General features: G+C 45.5%; 1 protein-coding gene across 4 annotated transcripts; it reads right to left on the minus strand.

The window, feature by feature from the left end:
- Window positions 1–5,073: 5,073 nt before the first annotated feature.
- On the minus strand, window positions 5,074–22,615 carry stxbp4 (syntaxin binding protein 4). Of its 4 annotated transcripts, none has more exons than XM_063892623.1 (21): window positions 22,393–22,615; window positions 20,384–20,457; window positions 19,877–19,972; window positions 19,735–19,804; window positions 19,008–19,082; window positions 16,496–16,581; window positions 15,511–15,661; window positions 15,311–15,443; window positions 15,043–15,149; window positions 14,737–14,953; window positions 14,543–14,609; window positions 12,672–12,736; window positions 11,950–12,046; window positions 11,272–11,372; window positions 10,718–10,807; window positions 10,549–10,614; window positions 8,132–8,314; window positions 7,626–7,742; window positions 7,452–7,501; window positions 6,312–6,448; window positions 5,074–6,203 (listed from the first exon to the last, which is right to left on the minus strand). In XM_063892623.1, exons 1-21 carry the CDS (start codon window positions 22,407–22,409, stop codon window positions 6,190–6,192), a joined length of 2,013 nt encoding a protein of 670 aa, XP_063748693.1. In that variant the 5' UTR covers window positions 22,410–22,615; the 3' UTR covers window positions 5,074–6,189. The 4 variants fall into 4 exon arrangements, with proteins under 4 accessions (XP_063748693.1, XP_063748692.1, XP_063748691.1 ...); XM_063892622.1 differs by lacking the exon at window positions 7,452–7,501 and adding an exon at window positions 20,628–20,778 and having other exon boundaries at window positions 22,393–22,572; XM_063892621.1 differs by lacking the exon at window positions 7,452–7,501.
- Window positions 22,616–22,874: the final 259 nt, after the last annotated feature.

The following is a 22,874-nucleotide window of genomic DNA, read 5'->3' on the forward strand; positions in this document are numbered from 1 at the left end:
AGAGGAAAGGAGATATGGGAAGGAAACAAGAGAGGAGGAGAAAGGAAAGGACAAAGGAGGAGAGGACGGAGAAAAAAGGAAAATATAGAGAAAAGGAGGAAGGAGAGGACGTGAGGAGAAAGGAAACAAGATAGTAAGAGAGGAGACAAGAAAGGAGGAGATGATAGGAGTCAAGGTAACAACAGTGGAAAGGTGTAGTTGGAAAGCAAAGTACAGAAGATAAGGAAAGGACACAGAAGAGGAGACATGGAGAGGAAACAAGAGAGGAGACAAGGAGAGGAAACAAGAGAGGAGACAAGGAGAGGAAACAAGAGAGGAGACAAGGAGAGGAAACAAGAGCGGAGACAAGGAGAGGAAACAAGAGAGGAGACAAGGAGACAAGGAGAGGAAACAAGAGAGGAGACAAGGAGAGGAAACAAGAGCGGAGACAAAGAGAGGAAACAAGAGCGGAGACAAGGAGAGGAAACAAGAGAGGAGACAAGGAGAGGAAACAAGAGAGGAGACAAGGAGAGGAAACAAGAAAGGAGACGAAACTCATCTGTAAACACACCAACAAAAGGACTATTAAATAAACCTAACAAAGTGTGTTTGTTGTTGTTGTTGTTGTTGTTGTTGTTGTTGTTGTTGTTGTGCTGGCGGTCAGAGTCTCGGTCACACTGAGGGTTTTACACCTCAAACAACAGCCAGTAAACTGAGGTCTCTGAAAGCGTGTGTGTGTGTGTGTGTGTGTGTGTGTGTGTGTGTGTGTGTGTGTGTGTGTCACAGATATTTATAGCTATACTTGGAAGCGAGAAGGAAATCAATACAGAAGCCCGAGGTAGTAGGAATATCAGCCAATTACACTTCCTGTGTGCGCACACACACACACACACACACACACACACACACACACACACACACACACACACACACACACACACACACACACACACACACACACACACACACACAATGTTTTTTCTTCTGTTTTCCATACTTTTATTTTCTTTACGTTTTTATCTTCGTTTTTTCCTGATCTAAGTTCCCTTCAATGTTTATGTTTCTTGTTCATTTTTTAATGTCTTTAAACAACTTTTTAATATTTTTCTGAATTTATGTCTGTTTTACATTTTATTTGAAGCCTTTTATATTTTTTTATTAAAAGTGTTTTTACTCTTTTTACCGTTTTAATAAATGTATGTACAATAAGTGTGAGGCGGTTATTTCTCTTGATAGATAAATGTCTTTGATTGTTTTGTGTTCAGCTCTCCCGTGTGTGGGCTACAGGGCTGGAAGTAGGGGTGCTGAGGGTGCTGCAGCACCCCCTGGTGAAGGACTATTGCAACACTGCAACACTGCAGCACTGCAACACTGCACTGACTGCAACACTGCAACACTGCAACACTGCAACACTGCAGCACTGCAACACTGCAACACTGCAGCACTGCAACACTGCAACACTGCAGCACTGCAACACTGCAGCACTGCAGCACTGCACTGCAACACTGCAGCACTGCAACACTGCAACACTGCAGCACTGCACTGACGGAGTAAATTAATAACTTTTATTTAAAAATAAAAACATAAATGTTCTACTTTTACATAATCGTGATATTTTTGTTTCCTGTTTCATTAATAAAAATGTTATGTTCACAAATATGGCTTGTGAGGTGGTTAGCTTTAGATAGAGCTCATTTAAGTAGCCTATTGTGAGTTGTAGCATAGTATTGAATCTAGCTCATGTTTTGCTCCGTTGCGCTGCGTTTGGTGTGACGCCATCGTCACCGGGTGACGTCACTCAGCACCCCCAACTCTGAATGGCTTCCAGCGTCACTGGTGGGCTAGAAACGAGTTATTTACTAAAACTGCAGAAACTCCTGTCATGAATGAAGTTGTGTTTGAGTAAAGCAGCTGCACACTGAATCCTTGAATTGCTTTCTTTATTTGCCCTTCAGTCCCTCTTCTCGGACAGCGGGAGCGTCCCGTCACATCTCGGTCTCAATGGACGACCCGCTCCGTCGCTCCGTCGCTGCCTCGGGGGCCTGCGGGGGGACGGGGGGCCCCGGCGCCCCACTGCTGCTGCCGGGGGCTACCGGGAGGCTCCAGGACGTGGACTGGGTCATGTGACTGTGAGGGTCAGACGCAGGCAGTCAGTCAGGACTCCACAGGTGTGAGAAAACAAGCATGTTGTCGAACTCCAAATAAAAATAATATCACAAGAGGGATTTCATGGACCACTTATTCATTTTAGAAAATACCCAGAGACAAAAAGAGAAACACTTCTGAAAATGTGTTAAAGTCCAGGTCCAGTGGGGGCAAGGGGGAGAGGAGGGAGGGAGGGGAGAGCCTCCTGACAGTCTGGGGGAAGAAACTGTCTTTGAGTCGGGTGGAGCTCGAGGGAGAGGAGGCAGTGGGAGGGATGGTAGGGATGTGAGGGGTCACCCACAATGCTGAGTGCTCTGTGGGTGAGGCGGGGGTTGTCGGGGGTCCAGGAGAGATGTAGGGTGTTGTGTGTGTGTGTGTGTGTGTGTCTTACTTGATGTAGTATTTGGCTCCGTCTTTAGTGAAGGCTTCCTCCCAGCCGTACGGAAGAGCTGTAAAATAAAGCGGCTGTCAATCAGTGGTCTTTAGAGGGGTTGGGAGACCTTTGACTTCGGAGTGAGTCATGCTAGCAGTTTCCCTCCGTTTCCATTCTTTATGCTAAGCTAAGCTAACCACATCTGGATGTCAACACACAGACATGGCATTGACTTCCATCTCAGAAAGAACAGAGTTTATTTTACTTCATTCAACCAATAATCCAAAACCACATGGAGAGATCCCATTGGACCAGGGAGATGGTGCCTTCAGGGTCCAACACGACGATGTGTTTCTGGAGCAAAGACCCTTGAGGTGGGGATCTCAGTAAAGGGTGTCAGAGGGTCAGGTGAGGGGAAGATAATGAGAGGGTCAGCTGTTGGTTCAACATGAAACTCTATCCAGGAACCTCAGGCAGACTCTGAGGGGGAGGAGGGGATTAAAGAGGCCCTGTGCTGGTGTTCCCTCTCCTGTGGTTCTATGGGTGTTAGTGCATGTCAATGGTCTGAAGAGGCTGAACTCCTTGTGTTCACGCCTCCATTGGACTCATTTTTTAACTTCTGGAACACAGTAACATCACTGTGGAACACTCGCGCTCCCATTGGCTAGTACTGGAACACATTGTACGTGATAGGCTAAGGAGCAGGACAACACTAAGTGGTTGACCAATCACAACAGAGCATAACAGCTTCCCAATATTTTTCATATTTTATGTAACGTCCTGCAGGTACAGAGCCAGAGGTGCTTAACACACTGCGTGATACACACTCTGATTCACTGAGCTGCATTAATATCTCTCTCTCTCACACACACACACACACACACACACACACACACACACACACACACACACACACACACACACACACACACACACACACACACACACACACACACACACACACACACACACACACACACACACACACGCCGGCTCTCAGCTGGAGTTTCCGTTCTGTCGTCCTGATTTAGCCTCATGGTTTCACCTCAGTCGCTCCTAAATATTAAAACATTTGCTCCTCATAATGCAGAGACCCTTTCTCACCACCGCGGCACATCCTCACACACAATATTTCAGCACAGTTTAATATAATTACTAAGTAAAAGCAGTTCAACATGTTTGAAAGTTGCAGCCAATCATTTAATAAAAGGGCTTTTACATTTTAGTTGGTACTTTTCTCTATGAAGCTTATTTTAATGCATCTCTGTTCATATGAGGGCTCTATACCTAACCAGTTGAATTCACAAGTAATCCATCTATAAATGCTCTGTAGCCAAATCATATTCCGACTGCTTTTCTAATTTATCTTGAAGCTACAAATGAAGATGAATCTGTCTTCAGTTGTGTTTTTACCTGCAGCAGAAACAGAGTGGATCTGTCTCTGAACGTGCAGCGGTCAGATATCTCTGCAGCTTTCCTCCACTTTCTAAACTAATGAGAGATGACTCATTCAATGAGAAACTCAGAGGCTTTTATTGTGAAGGATCAATCAGCAGGAAGCAGGTTGGAGAGGTATTATACCAGACTAATGGTAGTAACCATGTAGTTAACCAAAATAACAATAATTATTATTTATTTATTTGTTATTTACTTATCATTACTCAATTTGTAATCATTATTTATTTGACTTCTCCCTTCTAATAATGTCTTATTTATTATTTCAATTACAATGATTTATTTTTACTCTGTTCCTTATTTTTGCCACCCAGTTATATAATGATGATCATTTATGTATATTTAATTCCTACCTTTTTAAAACCATGGAAGTATTTTATAATTACGTTTCAACTTTTACAATTAATATGTACCTGTTCTTTACCATCTCACACACACACACACACACACACACACACACACACACACACACACACACACACACACACACACACACACACACACACACACACACACACACACACACACACACACACACACACACACACACACACACACACACACACACACACACACACACACACACACACACACACTTCGGAGCCGTTATTCTGCTCGCCGTGATGTCTTTCAGTGTGTTGTGTTGTCCCAAACATCAGAGATCATTCCTGCCCTTAATCTGTCAGCTGTCAATCAACACATAAAAGGCCCCAAGAACCTGAAACAAAAACCAGACGTTTTAATGCTGCTGATCTGCAGGAACGACTCTCTCTGCACACTGGATCCACTCAGCATGTTGCAATGGTTGCAATGGTTGCAATGGTTGCAGACACTAAGAGTACATTTCTGCACAAACCTCCCTCTTTAATATATTGAAACAACAACTTTGCACACTTTCAGTTCTGTAATCATCACGTGACAAGACGTTGGTATTGGAGCGTTCAAGGAGGCATCCAAACTCCGGTTCACTTTAAACTTGTTTACTTTCTTGTAACGGTTTGTATTCCGTTACACCCGTCCCCCTGCAGCTTTAGCCTGTGAGTAAATCCAGAATTAAAGAGTAGATAATACACAGTTTGAGCCTCAAATGGCAGCTCCTCTTGACAAAGAAGAACTCAGACTGTTGTTTCAGAATATTTACTCAGATAAAGACAGAAGACAAACAGCAGAATCCAAACATGATGCAAGCATGCAAGCGTCCAATCAGGCTGGACCGTCCTTTAGTCCCTGCTGCTGTCAGACTCCCGTAGGAGTATCGAGGCTCCCTTAGAGTTCCTGTCCGTCCCTCAGGACCTTGTTTCTGGAGGTTCACTTATACTTTTGGGATTCCTCCTCTTTGTAATAATGCTTCTAGTCTTTGATTTGTGGTCTAATCTAAACGGAGGCGCATCCAGAGACTCAAAGAGACAGCTAACCACAGAGAGGCAGACAGCTACAGGTCCTATTTCTAACAGTAAATGCAGACCATAAGTGAAGTTTGATATCGCGTGTTAAAGGAAGGTTTGGTTGATGCTAACGAGACGGAGGCTGGGGGAAATCTAGAGGACCTCACCAACGCTCGGGGAGCTTTGTCTGCGATCCAAACGTTTTGGCACCAGCTGTAATTGCTAAAATAAAAGCTGCTCACACCGACCTGTTGTTCCCCTGGAAGATATGCAACAACCCCTAAACACAGAAGGTTTCATCTGCATGTCTCTTCCAAATACGCGGCTCTGGAGTTGGCAGACCTTTTTGGATGTTTGGATTGATGGTCCAACGGATTCACGATTTCAGTTTTATTTTAAATGTATGTGGTCCTCGTGTCTTGTCTTGTTTTAGCTCGGTCAAACAGAAGCACAGTGAGTGAGTCGTCTGTATTAAAACACAGTTCATTGAACCAGAGGTTAGCAGAGGTAAGACCTGCTGATCCAGGTGGATCCGAGCCTGGAGGTAAACTCGCACTGCGTCTCAAACTGGCCAATGTGCAAAAAGTCAAACTTCAATAAAGTCCACTTCCTTACGGTGTGACCCGTAGACCTACGGCAAGTCTCTCAAAAGATGAGGTTTCACGCTATGCTTCAGAACACTGCAGCTCTAAAGCTAGAGGAACTGCTGCTGGACTCAGGACAGAGAGCGTGGGGAACTGTTTGGACAGAGGGTCATGCAGAGGAGCCGGAGTCCAGAGCTACAGGAGCTGAGGGTCTGAGGAGGTGAGGGGGGCTGTCGTCCTGCAGACGTCCTGCAGAGAGACGAATCCTCTAGAAGGTCAGCACTGAAACGGGGAGGACAGTTAGCCTCAGCAGCAGGTTCACTTCAGGTCCATCCGGGGGGGTTCATGCAGGGAGGAGGGCATGCTGGGGGCGGCGAGCAGATCACTTACAGTCCACCTCCAGGAGGGCCCGCACCGTCCGGGCCAGCTCCTTGGCCTCCTGAGCCAGCGTCAGCGCCGTCCAGGGGGTCTTCCTGTAGCGGGGGGCCATGCCTTGAGACGCCGCGCTGACCTTTACGTCCCCGGAGCTGCAGGATAAGAGACGGACAGGTGAGGACAGGTGAGAGACTACACACAGCTACAGGACGAGAGACAGACATGTGAGGGACTACAGGATGAGAGCCGGACAGGTGAGAGCAGGACGAGAGACGGACAGGTGAGAGACTACACACAGCTACAGGACGAGAGACAGACAGGTGAGGGACTACAGGATGATAGACGGACAGGTGAGAGCAGGATGAGAGCCGGACAGGTGAGAGCAGGACGAGAGACGGACAGGTGAGAGACTACACACAGCTACAGGACGAGAGACAGACAGGTGAGGGACTACAGGATGAGAGACGGACAGGTGAGAGCAGGACGAGAGACGGACAGGTGAGAGACTACACACAGCTACAGGACGAGAGACAGACAGGTGAGAGCAGGACGAGAGACAGACAGGTGAGAGACTACACACAGCTACAGGACGAGAGACAGACAGGTGAGAGCAGGACGAGAGACAGACAGGTGAGAGACTACACACAGCTACAGGACGAGAGACAGACAGGTGAGGGACATACAGCTGCAGGTGTTATCGTGAAATGTCCTGTCTGTCTTCTTCTGCTGTTCCCTTGAGTGATAATAGTGACAATAACTGCACTCTGCAGGAGGCCACTAACGAAAGCTAACCGTGCCCCACCTGGGCCGAAGTGGGCCAAGCTGGACCACCAGATGTGTGTGTGTGTGTGTGTGTGTGTGTGACCCAGACACCACTGTTGGAGTCACATAATGAGAGATCCTGCAGAGAGCAGAGCCCATTAGCCCAGTTCAGACACAGACACACACACACACACACACACACACACACACACACACACACACACACACACACACACACACACACACACACACACACACACACACACACACACACACACACACACACACACACACACACACACACACACACACACACACACACACACACACACACACACACACACACACACACACACACACACACACACACACACACACACACACACACACTACCTGCAGCTCTTTATTGGTGCATGACTCTCCAGCAGGAACTCTTGAACGTTCTGTAGAAAAACAAAATGCTTGTGACAGGGACTTTTGTTATTAACTGAAAATATATCTCAAACACACACACACACACACACACACACACACAGATAATTAAAGATTGAAGGTTTGACTCTCAACCTCGACGAAGCTCAGCAGTTTCCCCGTGGACAGCTCGAAGCCCTTCTTGGTCGCTTCGCTCTTCCGTAGTTGACACTCGAGGACGGCCACTTTCTTCTTCAGATCCTCTGCGTCGTCCTGGGATTTACAAAAAACATTTATTCTGTAATGCATGACCTCTCTGTTCTCCCATCCCATAACAGCATTAGAAATAAATGAGTACGTGCATTTCATATTTGGACACGGTCACAAAAGCCTGAGTCAGCATTTGGTTTTTAGCCGACTCATTATATGACAGCACAGCGTCTTTCTCTCCGCAGATCTGCTGACCTGCAGGTTGCTGGACAGATTTCTACAACAATAACCTTACTTAAGGAAGGAGACGTTACTGAAAGACACCGAGCAAAGACCCTGACCCAGATTCACTGATGATGATGTAATGTCTGTAATACGAATCCCAAAGACAGTTTTGTCCCGTCTGTCACCTTATCTGTTGGACCTATCCCAGTAACCCAGTGGTCTGTCACCTTATTGGTCGGGATCCCCGGCTGCTCCGCCCTCAGAGTCTTGAGCTCTGCGATCTCGGCCTCCAGAAGATGGATCACCTCCTCGTAGTCCATCTCCATCCCCCTCGCCTGCTTCTGCGCCGCCTCCGCTAGCTGGACCCGAGTCCGGAGGGCCCGACTCTCCTCCGACATGAGCTTCACTTCCTGTGGAGAAACATCCAGCGTCACAGCATGGACCAACACAGAGCGGTTTGGGGAGACGCTGCCTTCAGGGACCACCACAGAAGCGTCTCCCTGGTGCAATGGGATTTCTTTTGGATTATTGCAGAAAATAATCTGTGCGATGAAGTTACGACAGAAAGAGACACCAGAGTTACCGGTTAACTGGGAACAGCCTCTCCCAGTACTATAGGCTCCTGTACACCAGTCACTCTAACCCTCAGCCATGAAACAAACACTGCAGACAGTAAAGTGATCCTCAGCGGTAGCAAAGGGTTACTGTACACATAAAGTGAGCTGGTGGTTTTGTGCTGAAGGACAATGACTCAGCATTATTACAACAATGAAGACACATTCAGAATATACAGATTCTACAATTCAGGAAAATATCTCACATTATGAAAAAAGGCTAAATCTGAGAAAAATCACATGACTCCACGTCACCACCGCTAAGCTAAAGGAGGCTAATGTTGGGCTATAAAGGAACTACAGCACGGTCACATGACTTCACGTCACCACCGCTAAGCTAAAGGAGGCTAATGTTGGGCTATAAAGGAACTACAGCACGGTCACATGACTTCACGTCACCACCGCTAAGCTAAAGGTGGCTAATGTTGGGCTATAAAGGAACTACAGCACGGTCACATGACTTCACGTCACCACCGCTAAGCTAAAGGAGGCTAATGTTGGGCTATAAAGGAACTACAGCACGGTCACATGACTTCACGTCACCACCGCTAAGCTAAAGAACGCTAATGTTGGGCTATAAAGGAACTACAGCACGGTCACATGACTTCACGTCACCACCGCTAAGCTAAAGGTGGCTAATGTTGGGCTATAAAGGAACTACAGCACGGTCACATGACTTCACGTCACCACCGCTAAGCTAAAGGAGGCTAATGTTGGGCTATAAAGGAACTACAGCACGGTCACATGACTTCACGTCACCACCGCTAAGCTAAAGAACGCTAATGTTGGGCTATAAAGGAACTACAGCACGGTCACATGACTTCACGTCACCACCGCTAAGCTAAAGGAGGCTAATGTTGGGCTATAAAGGAACTACAGCACGGTCACATGACTTCACGTCACCACCGCTAAGCTAAAGGAGGCTAATGTTGGGCTATAAAGGAACTACAGCACGGTCACATGACTTCACGTCTCCACCGCTAAGCTAAAGGCGGCTAATGTTGGGCTATAAAGGAACTACAGCACGGTCACATGACTTCACGTCTCCACCGCTAAGCTAAAGGAGGCTAATGTTGGGCTATAAAGGAACTACAGCGCGGTCACATGACTTCACGTCTCCACCGCTAAGCTAAAGGCGGCTAATGTTGGGCTATAAAGGAACTACAGCACGGTCACATGACTTCACGTCTCCACCGCTAAGCTAAAGGAGGCTAATGTTGGGCTATAAAGGAACTACAGCGCGGTCACATGACTTCACGTCACCACTGCTAAGCTAAAGGAGGCTAATGTTGGGCTATAAAGAAACTACAGCACGGTCACATGACTCCACGTCACCACCGCTAAGCTATAGGAGGCTAATGTTGGGCTTCATGATAGAATCGGAGGATGAAACCCTCTTATTGTCCCATACATGCACACAGCAGAGCACACAGTGAAATTGGTCCTCTGCATTTAACCCATCGTAGTACTGGGAGCAGTGGGCAGCTATTGTGCAGCGCCCGGGGAGCAATGGGGAGGGGGGATTGGAGGTCTCCGGTGCCTTGCTCAAGGGCACCACAGCAGGGCCTAGGAGGTGAACTGGGACCTCTCCAAGTAGCAGTCCACTTTGATGTTTAGTCGTTTCATTTAAACACTTGTAAGCAGCCTCCGTTTTTAAATAAACCAGTGGGGTATTTAAAACCTCTTCAGACCTTTTTCAGGATAAGAACCAAAAACACATTCAGAAAACCCTCCACCTCCAGACCAGGGGACCGGAAGTGAGGAAACGCAGGACATGGAACTCAGAATTTTAAATGTAAGCCAGCGAAGGGAGCGAGTGTTTGCTGCTGCTGAGTCTAAACCCAGATATCGATCTCTTTATGCAACAGGATGAGAGTTGGGAGGAGGCGGGAGTGGGAGGGAGCTCTGAGTCACAACAAACACAGAAAGATCTCACACACTCCTGCAGGAGGTGTGTGTGCAGCCTCACCTGCTCCAGAAGCCCACACACTGTTTAAACTCCACAGGTTCAGATTTATTTTCAGGCTCACCTGTTTAACTTTACTGAGCTCCTCCTCTGTCTGATGGTGGACCCTCTGAGACTCCCCCAGCTGCTCCTGATGGGGGGGGGGGGGGGAGTCAAAGGGAAGTGTGCAAAGAAGTAAATGGGAAAACATATACATTCCCATATACGTGTGTGTGTGTGTGTGTGTGTGTTACCTGCAGCCTCTTGATTTCCCTCAGAGCCTCGATGTGTTCCTTCCTCAGCCTCTCCATCTCTTCCAGATCCTCCGAGTCCGACCTAGATGTCTACACACACACACACACACACACACACACACACACACACACACACACACACACACACACACACACACACACACACACACACACACACACACTTCATTTAATCAATAAGTTATTTTATATATTTTCTCAGGCAGTGAGAGTTGCTTTTCAAAATAAGAGCATAAAGAGTATTGTCTTTCTGACTGCTTTTCAGAATAAGAGCATGCAGAGTGGTTTCTCTCAGGCTGTGATTGATAATCTGAGACCCTGTGACCCGGCAGAGGATACATCTCTGCGTGCTTCTGACGGACGCTTCACCCAGCAACAGATCGATGAGGGTCGATGTGAAACAGCTCACAGTGGGTCACTATCTGCTGAACACACTAGATACTACTACCTTTATGAAATGCTTAAATATTCCCCCAATTCTCATGAAGTTTTTTAGTTTTTCTGCATCATTTCTTTATTCTGCAGCGATCTCGTACCCGTGAATTTGGCGACTCCAACAGAGCAGACAGATCTTCAGACGAGAAGCTTGAGTCCTCCAGCTGAGACCTGAACAGATCCCGCACCTGACTCTCAAAGTCTGCACACACACAAACACAAGTTTCACAAATATGTAGAGGTCTTATTGCACGGGTTTTAAGCCAAAACATATTACGCACAGCAAACACAGATGCAGAAGCAACCACAAATAGACAGAATCCAGCCAAGAACAACTGCAAAAGGCATGTGAGGCAACGCAAAACTAGCGCAGAGAAAGAGTCCAACCAGAAAGATCCAAACATTTCAAATAAGCAGAGAAACAACCAAGAAGAAAATCCAAAACTGGACCTAAAACATACAAACGCACTGCAAAAGAACCAAGAGAGACTAAATCTGATGCAGAACAAAATGAGACAAACTAAGAAACAGAACAGAAAAAGATGCTAAATGTCTGCAAAGGGACAGAAAATGACCAAACCGTGATGCTAGGAAACTCAGATTTCAGACAAAACGACTAAAAGACAATGAAGTTCCAAAGATATGCAAAACATCCTAAAAGAGGGGGGGGGGCTCGACACATCTCACAGGAGCAGGAGAGGAGGTAAATGGGTAAATATAGATCTGTAAAGGGTAAACTTAAGGGGGATTTAAGGGTCACTTTAAGGGGGAAGTGTTACCTGTGAAGGCCACGGTTCCTCCAGCGTCCGCCCTCAGTCTGCAGAGGAGGATCTGCTGCTGAGAGACTGAGAGCTGCAGACCCAACACACACAGAGCCTGCTCTCATGCACACACACACACACACACACACACACGCACACACACACATCAATACACAGCGGTGGCATCGACCACATGCATGCTGTCACTCTCCAATAAAATCCTCTGAATTTCTGCTCCAAGGGTGGAATTAAATAATGTTGTTTAATATATTTATAGACAAATATATAAAGTAAATATGATATTATATGTACAGACTCAGACACAGACACTCAGACACTCAGACACTAAGACACTCAGACACTCAGACACTCAGACACTCAGACACTCAGACACTCAGACACTCAGACACTCAGACCAGGAAGAATCAAATATATCATTCAATTACAAACAGAACAATCAGCAGGTTTGGAGGAAGAGTTTTCAGAGGACAGAAAAAACCGAGGCCTGAGGCAGAGGGTGACCTCGGAGTGCTGCTGACATCACCCAGCAGCCAATATAACAACAACAACAACAACAACAACAACAACAAACAATAATAATAATAATAATGTAAAAACATATAAAATAATACAAAACTATATATTAATAATTCAAATAAATAATAAAATCTTTTGTATTTTTTAGAGTTGTATTTCTTTAGATGCCAAAGAATACTCAAAATAAAGAAGTCATCTCAGACCTGCTCCAGCTTGTCCACTTTGAGGCGCCGGTTTGTTCTGAGCGGAAGCTTCCTGTGAGGAGGCTCTGCAACACAAACATTATTATTAAAAACCCAAAACAGCAAATATCTTCTTCATGTACAAATAAAAAGTCCACACACCTTCCTCTCCAAACACCACCTTACGGGTGGTGTTTGGTTGAGCTGTTTCCATTCCCCTGTCGCTGAAAATAATTGGTGTTATTGTTACAGATGATATTATAACTGAATGTCTTTTATATTGTATTTTTAGGAAATTATGAAATGATTCTTAATTTTCTTTCAGGTATTTCTTTATGATCTACTGACAGTGGCACAATCTCAGTGTTAGTATTATTTGATCTCAGCGCTGCATTCCACACTGTTGACCACAACATATTACTAGACCGACTAGAAAACTGGTCGGGACTTTGGGCAGCAGTTCTAAATTGGTTTGAATCCGACCTAAAGGACAGGAAACACTTGGTCTCTATAGGCAGCGACACATCAGAGCTGACAATTATGACATGTGGGGTTCCTCAAGGCTCCATCTTGGGGCCTCTTCTCTTTAACATCTACATGCTTCCACTGGCTCAGATAATGAAAAGCAACAAAACAAGTTACCATAGCTCTGCAGACGATACACACATTTACATTACCATTTCACCAGGAGACTATGCTCCAATTCAAACACAGTAAGAGCACTGAACCAATCAATGACTGGATGAGTCAGAACTTTCTCCAATTAAACAGACAAAACTGAGGTCATTGTTTTTGCAGCGAAGGAGGAACGCCAGAAAGTCAGTTCTGAGCTTCAGTCAGCAATGTTCAGAATAACCGCTAACGCCACAAACCCAGGTGTAGTCCCGGACTCTGACCTGAACTTCAACAGTCACATTAAAACAGTCCCTGAGTCCGCCTGCTATCACCTGAAGAACAGATCTAGGATTAAAGGACTGATGTCACAGCAGGATCTGGAAAAACGTGTCCATGCTTTCATCTTCAGTAGACTGGACTACTGTAACGGTGTCTCTACAGGTCTCTAAAACATCTGTTAGGAAGCTGCAGCTGAGTCCTCACTAACACTGAGAGAGGGGACCACATCAGTCCAGGTCTGAGGTCTTTACTCTGAGAGAGGGGATCATATCAGTCCAGGTCTGAGGTCTTTACACTGAGAGAGGGGACCACATCAGTCCAGGTCTGAGGTCTTTACTCTGAGAGAGGGGACCACATCAGTCCAGGTCTGAGGTCTTTACACTGAGAGAGGGGACCACATCAGTCCAGTTCTGAGGTCTTTACACTGAGAGAGGGGACCAAATCAATCCAGGTCCCCGGAGTTAGAACTAAACACGGAGAAGCAGCGTTCAGTTACCATGCTCCAAGTATCTGGAACAATCTCCCAGAACCCTGCAGGTCCGCTGCTGCTCTTACTGCTTCTACATCCAGGCTGGAAACACTTCTTTTTGCCGCTGCTTTTAGAGAGCTGTCTGACCTCACACTGCACTGAGACTTTACTGCGGTTGAGTTTATCTCATCACCTTTGCTCTTAAATGACTGTTTTTGAAAGCCTTCTGTAACGTGTTTCTGCTGCACCAGTTTTTAACGCTCTTAATGTCTTTCCTGTTTGTAAAGCACTTTGAATGGCCGTGTGTTGAAAGGTGCTATATAAATACACTTGCCTTGCTGTTTTTGGATATTGTTGATTAGCTCTCTCCGTTTGAATCTGCTATTATCAATGTTATTATTTTAATTGGTTTAAAAATGTATTTATTATTATTGTTGTTATTGTTATTGTTATTGTTGTTGTTGTTGTTATTATTATTATTATGCAAGTACATTCATTTGTAAGTGATTAAATAATGATAAGTAAATACCAGGGTTTGTCTCTGTGCTGCTGTCGCTCTCTGGCGTCGCCTCGGCTCTCACTGCAGGAACTCTCACCTACACACATTAACAAAGAGTGTGTGTGAGTGAGTGTGTGTGTGTGTGTGTGTGTGTGTGTGTGTGTGTGTGTGTGTGTGTGTGTGTGTGTTCCCAAACCTCCACCATTAACCCCGGTGTGCCTCACCTGAGTGACGCTGACGGCCGGCAGAATCTCGCAGGCCGGGTGTCTGCTGGAGGTGATCCTGGAGCCCGGGGCCCCTGAGGCTCCCAGCAGCGAGGCCCTCTGCTGGGGTACGGATCCTCCCGCCGACCCCTGCTGGGAGACGGGGCTGTGGAGTCCAGAGGACGAGTCGGAGGAGGAGTGGCGCCGGATGAAGGCGATCTCCACCGTGGGGTCTGGTCTGAACCACGGGACAGGGGGGTCCGTTTGGGCTCTATTTTAGAAGCTGCTCTGTGTTTGATTTGAGTTAAAGTATGAAGTGTTTTCTACCTGAGTTTGGTCCGGGTCAGGACGCTCCTCGCCTCCTCGTACGTGACTCCGATCAGAGACTCTTTGTTGATGGAGACCAGCTGATCCCCGGCCTGCAGACGCCCGTCCTGAACACCGTGGTACATGTTGGACGTAGAGATGGAGATCTTTCCAAATAATATTCATCAACAAAGCTAAAATCTAAATGAAATGCTATTTCTGAATTATTTGAATGAATGGATTTAGATACGTTATGAAGTGCTAAATAAAAAAACAAGAAATAGCTAACCTTGTGGGCGTCTCCTCCAGGAACCACTTCCTGGATGAACACCATTGGTCCATCGACACGGTTAGCTCCGCCCCTGATGACGAGCCCCAAGCCTGTTCCCTTGGAAACGCAGATCAGCTGGATCCCACTGTCACTGCAAGGAGAGTCAATAACAATGAACAAAAGATGGGGAAGTTTGTGGAAATGAAGCTGCTTCCTACCTGAAGGCGTGCGGGGGGTTGTGCACGTTGTGGAGGGGCAGCGTGGTGCTGTGTGGGGGGGCCGTGACCCCCTCTTTAGGACTCAGCAGCTGAGGACTCTCCGACCGGGAGGAAGAGGAGGAGGAGGCCGTGTCCGTCAGCCTCCCTGACACTAACGAAGAAGAGGAAACAGAGAGTGAAGGATGATGGGAAAGAGGGTCAGAGGCCCCTTTAAGGACATCACTGAATATAAAGGCTTGGTGAGTTTGTCCTGTGTTCCTGTCTGCGGGGGCTCATTTGAATCCTTGCAGGGACACTTCGGGAGGGTTTCATAAAGACACGATTACTGGGATTATTGATTTAGAGGGGGTTCATTATTTTGCAAAGGGGAGCAGTTCTGTAAAGTCAGAGGACACATACAAAGAGCTTTCAAAATTCAAATTCAAAATGAGGTTTAAAACTTCACGACAATTTCAGAAGAAATGAGGAGAATTTAAAAAGCAGACGACATGTTTGTAAGGACGTGTTGACACAGTTCAGACTCTGGGGACACAAAGGGCCATTTTTTGCAAAGTAAGCACAATCACGTATAGACTCAGTCTTAAAGTATTAGCCTATCCGCTGACAGAGAAGAGGAACAGCTGATCCTCAGAATTTAGAAGAAAAAGTGATCATTTTAATAAATTAATTTAAAATAATCAGAAATGTTAAAAGTGGATATTTGAAAATTGAAGTTGGAAAAGAAAATCAAAAGGAAAAGATTTGGGAGACAAAAAGAAGATGAGTATTGCCACATGAAGAAGGAGTCAGAATAATGAGGAGAGAGAGAGACGTTTGCAAAAGTCTAATTTATTTGGAAAAAGTGAAAATGAAAAAAAAGCATTTCTGCAGAACAGAGGACATTTTGTACAGTATTCACTTCTTCTGCTTTATACGTTAGTCTTTGTGTGTGTGTGTGTGTGTGTGTGTGTGTGTGTGTGTGTGTGTGTGTGTGTGTGTGTGTTACCTGTGGCGGTCTGTGTGGGAGACATGGGTCCTGAAGAGGAGATATTATTGGATCCGTATTTTTCCATCAGCTCTCCAAACTCCCTCCTGACAGAAACCCAGAAACAGAACAAATAAATGAAAATCATTTTGGGAAATTCACAAAGAATCATTAAACCCTGAACTGGAGAGAAAGCGTTTGAATCATAATGTGAAAATACCTCGTACATGTTGTGCATCAAACCAACAGCAAAGTATACATGTTTCTGGCCTGTACTTCACCTGGTTTGATGTTAGGCTTTGTTTACATAGTTATTTAGGATTATGAATATATATTATTAATATATATATACTATTAAAATATATATATATTAATAATATATATATATTTATATATATTAATAATATATATATATATATATATTATTAATATATATATATATATATATATATTAATAATATATATATATATATATATATTAATAATATATATTATTAATATATATTATTAATAATATATATTAATAATATATATTATTAAAATATATATTATTAATAATATATATTTTAATAATATATATTATTAATAATATATATTATTAAAATATATATTATTAATAATATATATTTTAATAATATATATATTGTTAAAATTGTAAATATAAATAAATTCTTCTTGAACTCTGACTCTACCTGCAGAGTAAACACTGCTTTCTTTTCCATGGTGATTCCATGAAGCACATGTCTGAGTGTCTGTCTCCCCCTCCTGGCTGCAGAGGGAACATCATTATTTACTCACGAGACCCTATTCTTCTTCTGTGGTGTTCCTCTGCTGTAGGTGCATGTCAATGGTCTGTAAAGCGTAAAATACCTGTGTTCCCTCCAGAGGGGGTTCCTCTCCGTCACACTCCCCATAGTGACATCACTATGGAACACTCCCGCTCCTATTGGCTATCGCTCCAACACATTCTATTTGATAGGCTAAGGGGCGGGACCTCTCTAAGCTGGTTGACCAATCAGAACAGAGGCGGCCAGCTGACCAGTCACAGCAGCCTGGGCTCTGGTTTCAGACAGAGGGTGAAAAGAGGTGCTGCAGCACAGGCAGTCTGAGAGAAATACAGAGCTTTCTGAACATTAGAGCATGGAGACATGTCCCCGCTCCGTCGTTACACTCTGCGCTGTTTCCTTCAGTTGTTGTCCTCGCAGCGGCGGCGGTAAATCCTCGCAGCAGCTGCACATTAATATCGTAATTTACTCAGAATTTATTTGAGAGTGTGAAACAAAAACAACAGTAGAGGTCGAGCTGCGAGGTGAAAACCTGACGTGTCGACACAAAGCTGCTTACACACACACACACACACACACACACACACACACACACACACACACACACACACACACACACACACACACACACACACACACACAGGTTATATAATGATATTATAAACCGCTGTGAGCTGGGAAATCATCCTCTGCACTGAATCACATCTGCTCATTTCATACATTTCCCTTTATTTTTCCACATTTCAGGTACTGCATGTTCCTGCATTTCTCCGATACATTCCCACAGTCAGACAGGAACCATTGTATTCCCCAAAGCGCCTTGATGTTAATTCCTTTTCCTACATTTTTAAACATCTGAGAGATTTACTGCTATTTTTATTTTTATTTTTTAATCTTCTAAATGTTCCACAAATGTCCCAATTACAAAATAGATTTGAGATATCATACTGTACATTTTCCTAGATGCTGTATTCCCTACAGTCAGAGAAAGGAGGAGGAACACTGGACATACTGAGGGTAGGATGCATTTGTGGGGTCATGTTGCTGACCCTCGGTCGACGTCAGAGAGCAGTGTGTGTGCAGTCTGTGGATTGTCCTGCAGAGGTAAAGTGTGCTCCTGCTGTGTGTGTGTGTGTGTGTGTGTGTGTGTGTGTGTGTGTGTGTGTGTGTGTGTGTGTGTGTGTGTGTGTGTGTGTGTGTGTGTGTGTCCTGGACGGACAGCAGCGTCCTGATTGTGTCACAGTGTGTCTCTGTTTGAAAAACCCCGGCGACAGCAGCCTGTCGGCTCCGCTCAGATCAGAGTCTGAAACACAGAGCGATGAAAACACCGACACGCCTCGGGTCAACAGGAGACGCTGCGGGAGAGCAACCTGTTCCTGCTGCTGGGTCGTCAGCTGGTGTTCGGACGACCGAAGGGAAGAGGAATAATCAGAGAACGTTTCCTGAAAGCTGACCTTCAACACACTGAAGGAATCCATGCTTTAATGTTCAGAAAGATCTTCGTTTTGCATCTCTTTTCACCCTCTGTCTGAAACCAGAGCCCAGTCTGCTCTGATTGGTTAGCTGGCCGTTGATTAGAGCTGTCCCGCCCCCTTAGCCTATCACGTACAATGTGTTGGAGCGCTAACCAATAGGAGTGGAGTGTTGACGTTCCTTTTTCAGTTTGGTGAAACTTGCACTTTTCTCTGCCTGATTGCCAAAGTAAATCAAAACCCTTTCTCAATCCCCCCCGAGTGTTTCTGTCTCACCTGGACTCCTCGTCTCTGGCGATCAGCAGCGTCATGTGATTGGAGAGCGACGCCATCCTCAGGTTCTCCACCGCCCTATCAGAGGCCAGACAGGAAGAGGACGTCGTTAATACAGAAGTTAATGAGGTGAGGTCCTCACAGAGTCGCCGTGGGAGCGTCATGTTTAGGGGACACAATGTAACAGAGACACGGTCCTGCTAAATTCTACAATATGCGCTGTATATCAATTCAAGTCCGACCACATGGAGAGCTCTTGCAGCCATAGTCATTTCCTGATTGAAACCATGAGTCACATGACCTGAGCCGACCAATAAGAAAACAGCGTCTGCTGTTACAGCACACTGCCACTAGGTGGTGCCAGACGCCATGAGAGGGCCATGATGACCTCACACCTGAAATAACGCCAACTCCCTCTCACTGATGCCTGTGTGTTTTACTCAGGATGTTTTCAGGATGTTGGCGAGCTGGAGAAAGATACGACCAACTGCAACCTTCGGGTCGTGCAAAATGATCTTCCAAATTCCCAAACACCACATGGTATCATTCAAACAGCATCAAAGAAATATCTGTCACCTGTGTTGATGACCCTTTATAATAAGGATTCAAACATTAAGCACTGACAAATAAAACGGAAGAGGCAGGAGTCCTAAAGGGCATCCTCTGGGACCATGAGTGTTCACACTGAATCCCTCGGACTCAGAGGTGGTTTCAGACTCGGTGCACTCACCTCTCATTGGTCACGCCCATCAGACTGATGTTATTGACGTCAACAATCAGGTCACCGGACCTCAAGCGCCCTGGAACAGAGAGGGAGGGAGGACATAATGATTAGGATAATATTAGTATAAATAATAACACCCCTCCTTTACCATCCTGAGCGGCGAGCCCCCCGGCGACGACTCTCTTCACGTAGATCCCGAACTCTTCTCCGGTCAGATCTCTGTACCCCCCGATGATCTTCACACCTGAGCAGAGATGCACAGGTTATCTTCCTACATTATCCTACACCTTCTTACATTTTCCTATTTCTTAAATGTTCTTACATTTATTTAATATTTCTACATTTGCAATTTCTCATTTTATTTCCCTACTTTTTATAAGATTTGGAAACATTTTCCAGCATGATACATACATGTTTTGTTAGCGACTAAGAATGACTCTCTCTTTTCTTTGCTTGACTTGAAAAGTAAAGACTATTTGTTAACGTGGTACTTTTTAATACAAGTTGCATAAGTGTACTAAGATTAAACAAACCAAGCCAAACCTGAAAAGATGTCTAAACGTATTCTGTCTACACTTCAGCCTAAAGACGTTCCTGCGCACGTTAAGAACCATTAGTCTGCAGCAGAGGTCTCAGAGGTCAGTTTGAGGCTCACCGAGTCCCTTCTTGCAGTTGCAAAACTCCAGCCGCTGAACAGCTCTGTTGGTGCCGTGCGGGCCCATGATGGTCCTGACAACACGCAGAGAACACAAAGGCAGAATCAGAAACCTTCCTCCTCCTCTTCCTCAATTTCTAATCCCAGGATGCTCTGATTGTCCTCCCACCCAGACCGATGGAGTGTGCCCTCTCTTGAACAGCCCAAACAAACAGTGATTACAAATAAATGAAAGGAGCATTACGGAGGTAATCCGGCTGCTGTCTGCTGGTCCGGTCTCTGCAGACTGACACTGTGTTTCTGCTCAGACGTCACTGAGTCAGACAGGCTGGACCTCGCAGGGCCGGAAACACCCCCCCATACCCCCCACCACACCTATGAACACAAATACGTTTCTACGGAAGGAAAAGGGAAATTAATTGAGGTGTATTTCTCAGGAAAGTGTTTTTAGGATTACTCCTTCATTAGTTTTTTGTCTGAGACAGGTTGAGGAAAAAGGTGTGGGGGAGTTATTGTCTTTTACTGATAAAAAATCTCTCCAGCTCGTGTTAACCTCAGACCTTTTTCAGAATAACAGCAAAAAACACATCCAGAAAACCATTGACTTCTTTCCGAAAGCCTTAAATATTGCTCCCAAAGTCAAGAAACACTTAGTATCAGGTTTCTCATCAGTTTCAACTTAAGATAGAAACTCCTTCTGGAGGAACACAGGTATTCTGGCCTCTGCAGACCATTGACATGCACTAACGCCTTCAGAACTGCAGGAGAGGGAACACCACGTCTTCAAAGGGTGCACGAGGGGTTAATGACCCAGATTTTGGAAGTGGGTCACTGGACACAAACTGAAGGTGACCCAACAGCAGCTGAGGCCTGTAAGCACATAATGAGATTACCCCGGGTCCAAAACCCTTCACCTCATCCTCACACCTGTCCACAGCGCACCTGAGACACCTGACCGCCCCTGGCACACTCCTCAGGGCCTCTGTGGGGGGTTCATTAATGCATCAAAATCAATTTACACACAAATAAACTCAGAGACACAGGGGAGCGATCAAACTGATCACAAAATCCTGCGTTGTGTTGTAGCTGAAAACAGAACGTCCTCAACGCTTCACCTTTCCTCCAGCAGACAGATCTAACGAGCGTCCAGGCGGAGGGAACGGACAACCCAAACGCCCCAAACCGAACTGTGAGAGACTTCCTGTCTGGGAGGGCAGCAGATGTTTTCACAGATCCCAAACAGACAGATTATCTGCGCAGGCTGCGGCAGCTCACGCCACCAGACTCAAAATTCATTCTGGTGAAGTTGGATTAAGGTATGGAGAGGCAGGAGTTTAAAAATAGCAAAGAAACATAGAAAACTCCCCTCCAGAATACTGTGCTGCATGCACCAGTTTGCAGACTGTTAGAGCCCTGGAATAATTCCTTTCCTTTGTTGAATGTTCGGTATCGGACTTTAAAGCAGCCGCTAACATGCGTGATGTACAGATGTGCACATGCATGAGGACTTGTGTGCATCAGAACAAAAAGCCCCATAAAAGATGATTACTGCACCGTTTGTACTCTGTTTAACCACACACGGATCAGCACGCATATTAAGTTACGGTAAGTTGAATCCCCCTGAGAAGCACTGGTCAAATAATACACTCTTCTAAACATGTTGGTATGTCCCTTTACAGCAGCTGTTAACATGCATGATGTACAGATGTGCACATGCATGAATGTTATGACCATCACGTTAAGGTTGCAGTACAGAAAACACGCACAAAGAAGGTAACAGCATCTTTCAGCCAGCTCACTCCGACCAATGTGCATGTTAGTGTAACAGGATAACCCTGGAGGAGCTGATGGCAGAACAATAATACACGTTGGGATGTCCCTTTCACATGCATGACTGAGCACATACTGAGCACATGCACGAGGCGTCTGCAGAAAACAAAAGCCCCCCCGCAGCTCCTTCAGGAGTCCTATTCTGAAAATAAAAGAGAGACAAAGGAGGAGGAGCTTACCAGGAGAGCAGAGACATGGAGTCCCTCAGAGTCCTCTGGGAGAAATGGCATCTCACGAATGAAAACACACACACACACTTTGTGTCAGGGCTGCACGTGTGTGTCGATGTGTGGGGGTGTGTGTGTGTGTGTGTGTGAAGGGAGAGAGAGAAAGAGGAGGTTCATCCGAGGACGGAGGGATAGAAATCCGCCTTCACGGGAAGAGACACACGCTTACCTTTACTCACTAATCCCTGCTGACACACACACACACACACACACACACACACACACACACACACACACACACACACACACACACACACACACACACACACACACACACACACACACACACACACACACACACACACACACACACACACACACACACACACACACAGGATTAGAGCAGTGAAAACATCAGAAGGAGATCAGAGAGTCCCACATGTGCCCTCCTGGATCTGCAGGTGTTTTCTTTAAAGTGGTTTCACGTTGTGTTT

This window comes from Eleginops maclovinus, chromosome 10 (genome assembly GCF_036324505.1).
Source record: "Eleginops maclovinus isolate JMC-PN-2008 ecotype Puerto Natales chromosome 10, JC_Emac_rtc_rv5, whole genome shotgun sequence".
NCBI classification, from domain to species: domain Eukaryota; kingdom Metazoa; phylum Chordata; class Actinopteri; order Perciformes; family Eleginopidae; genus Eleginops; species Eleginops maclovinus.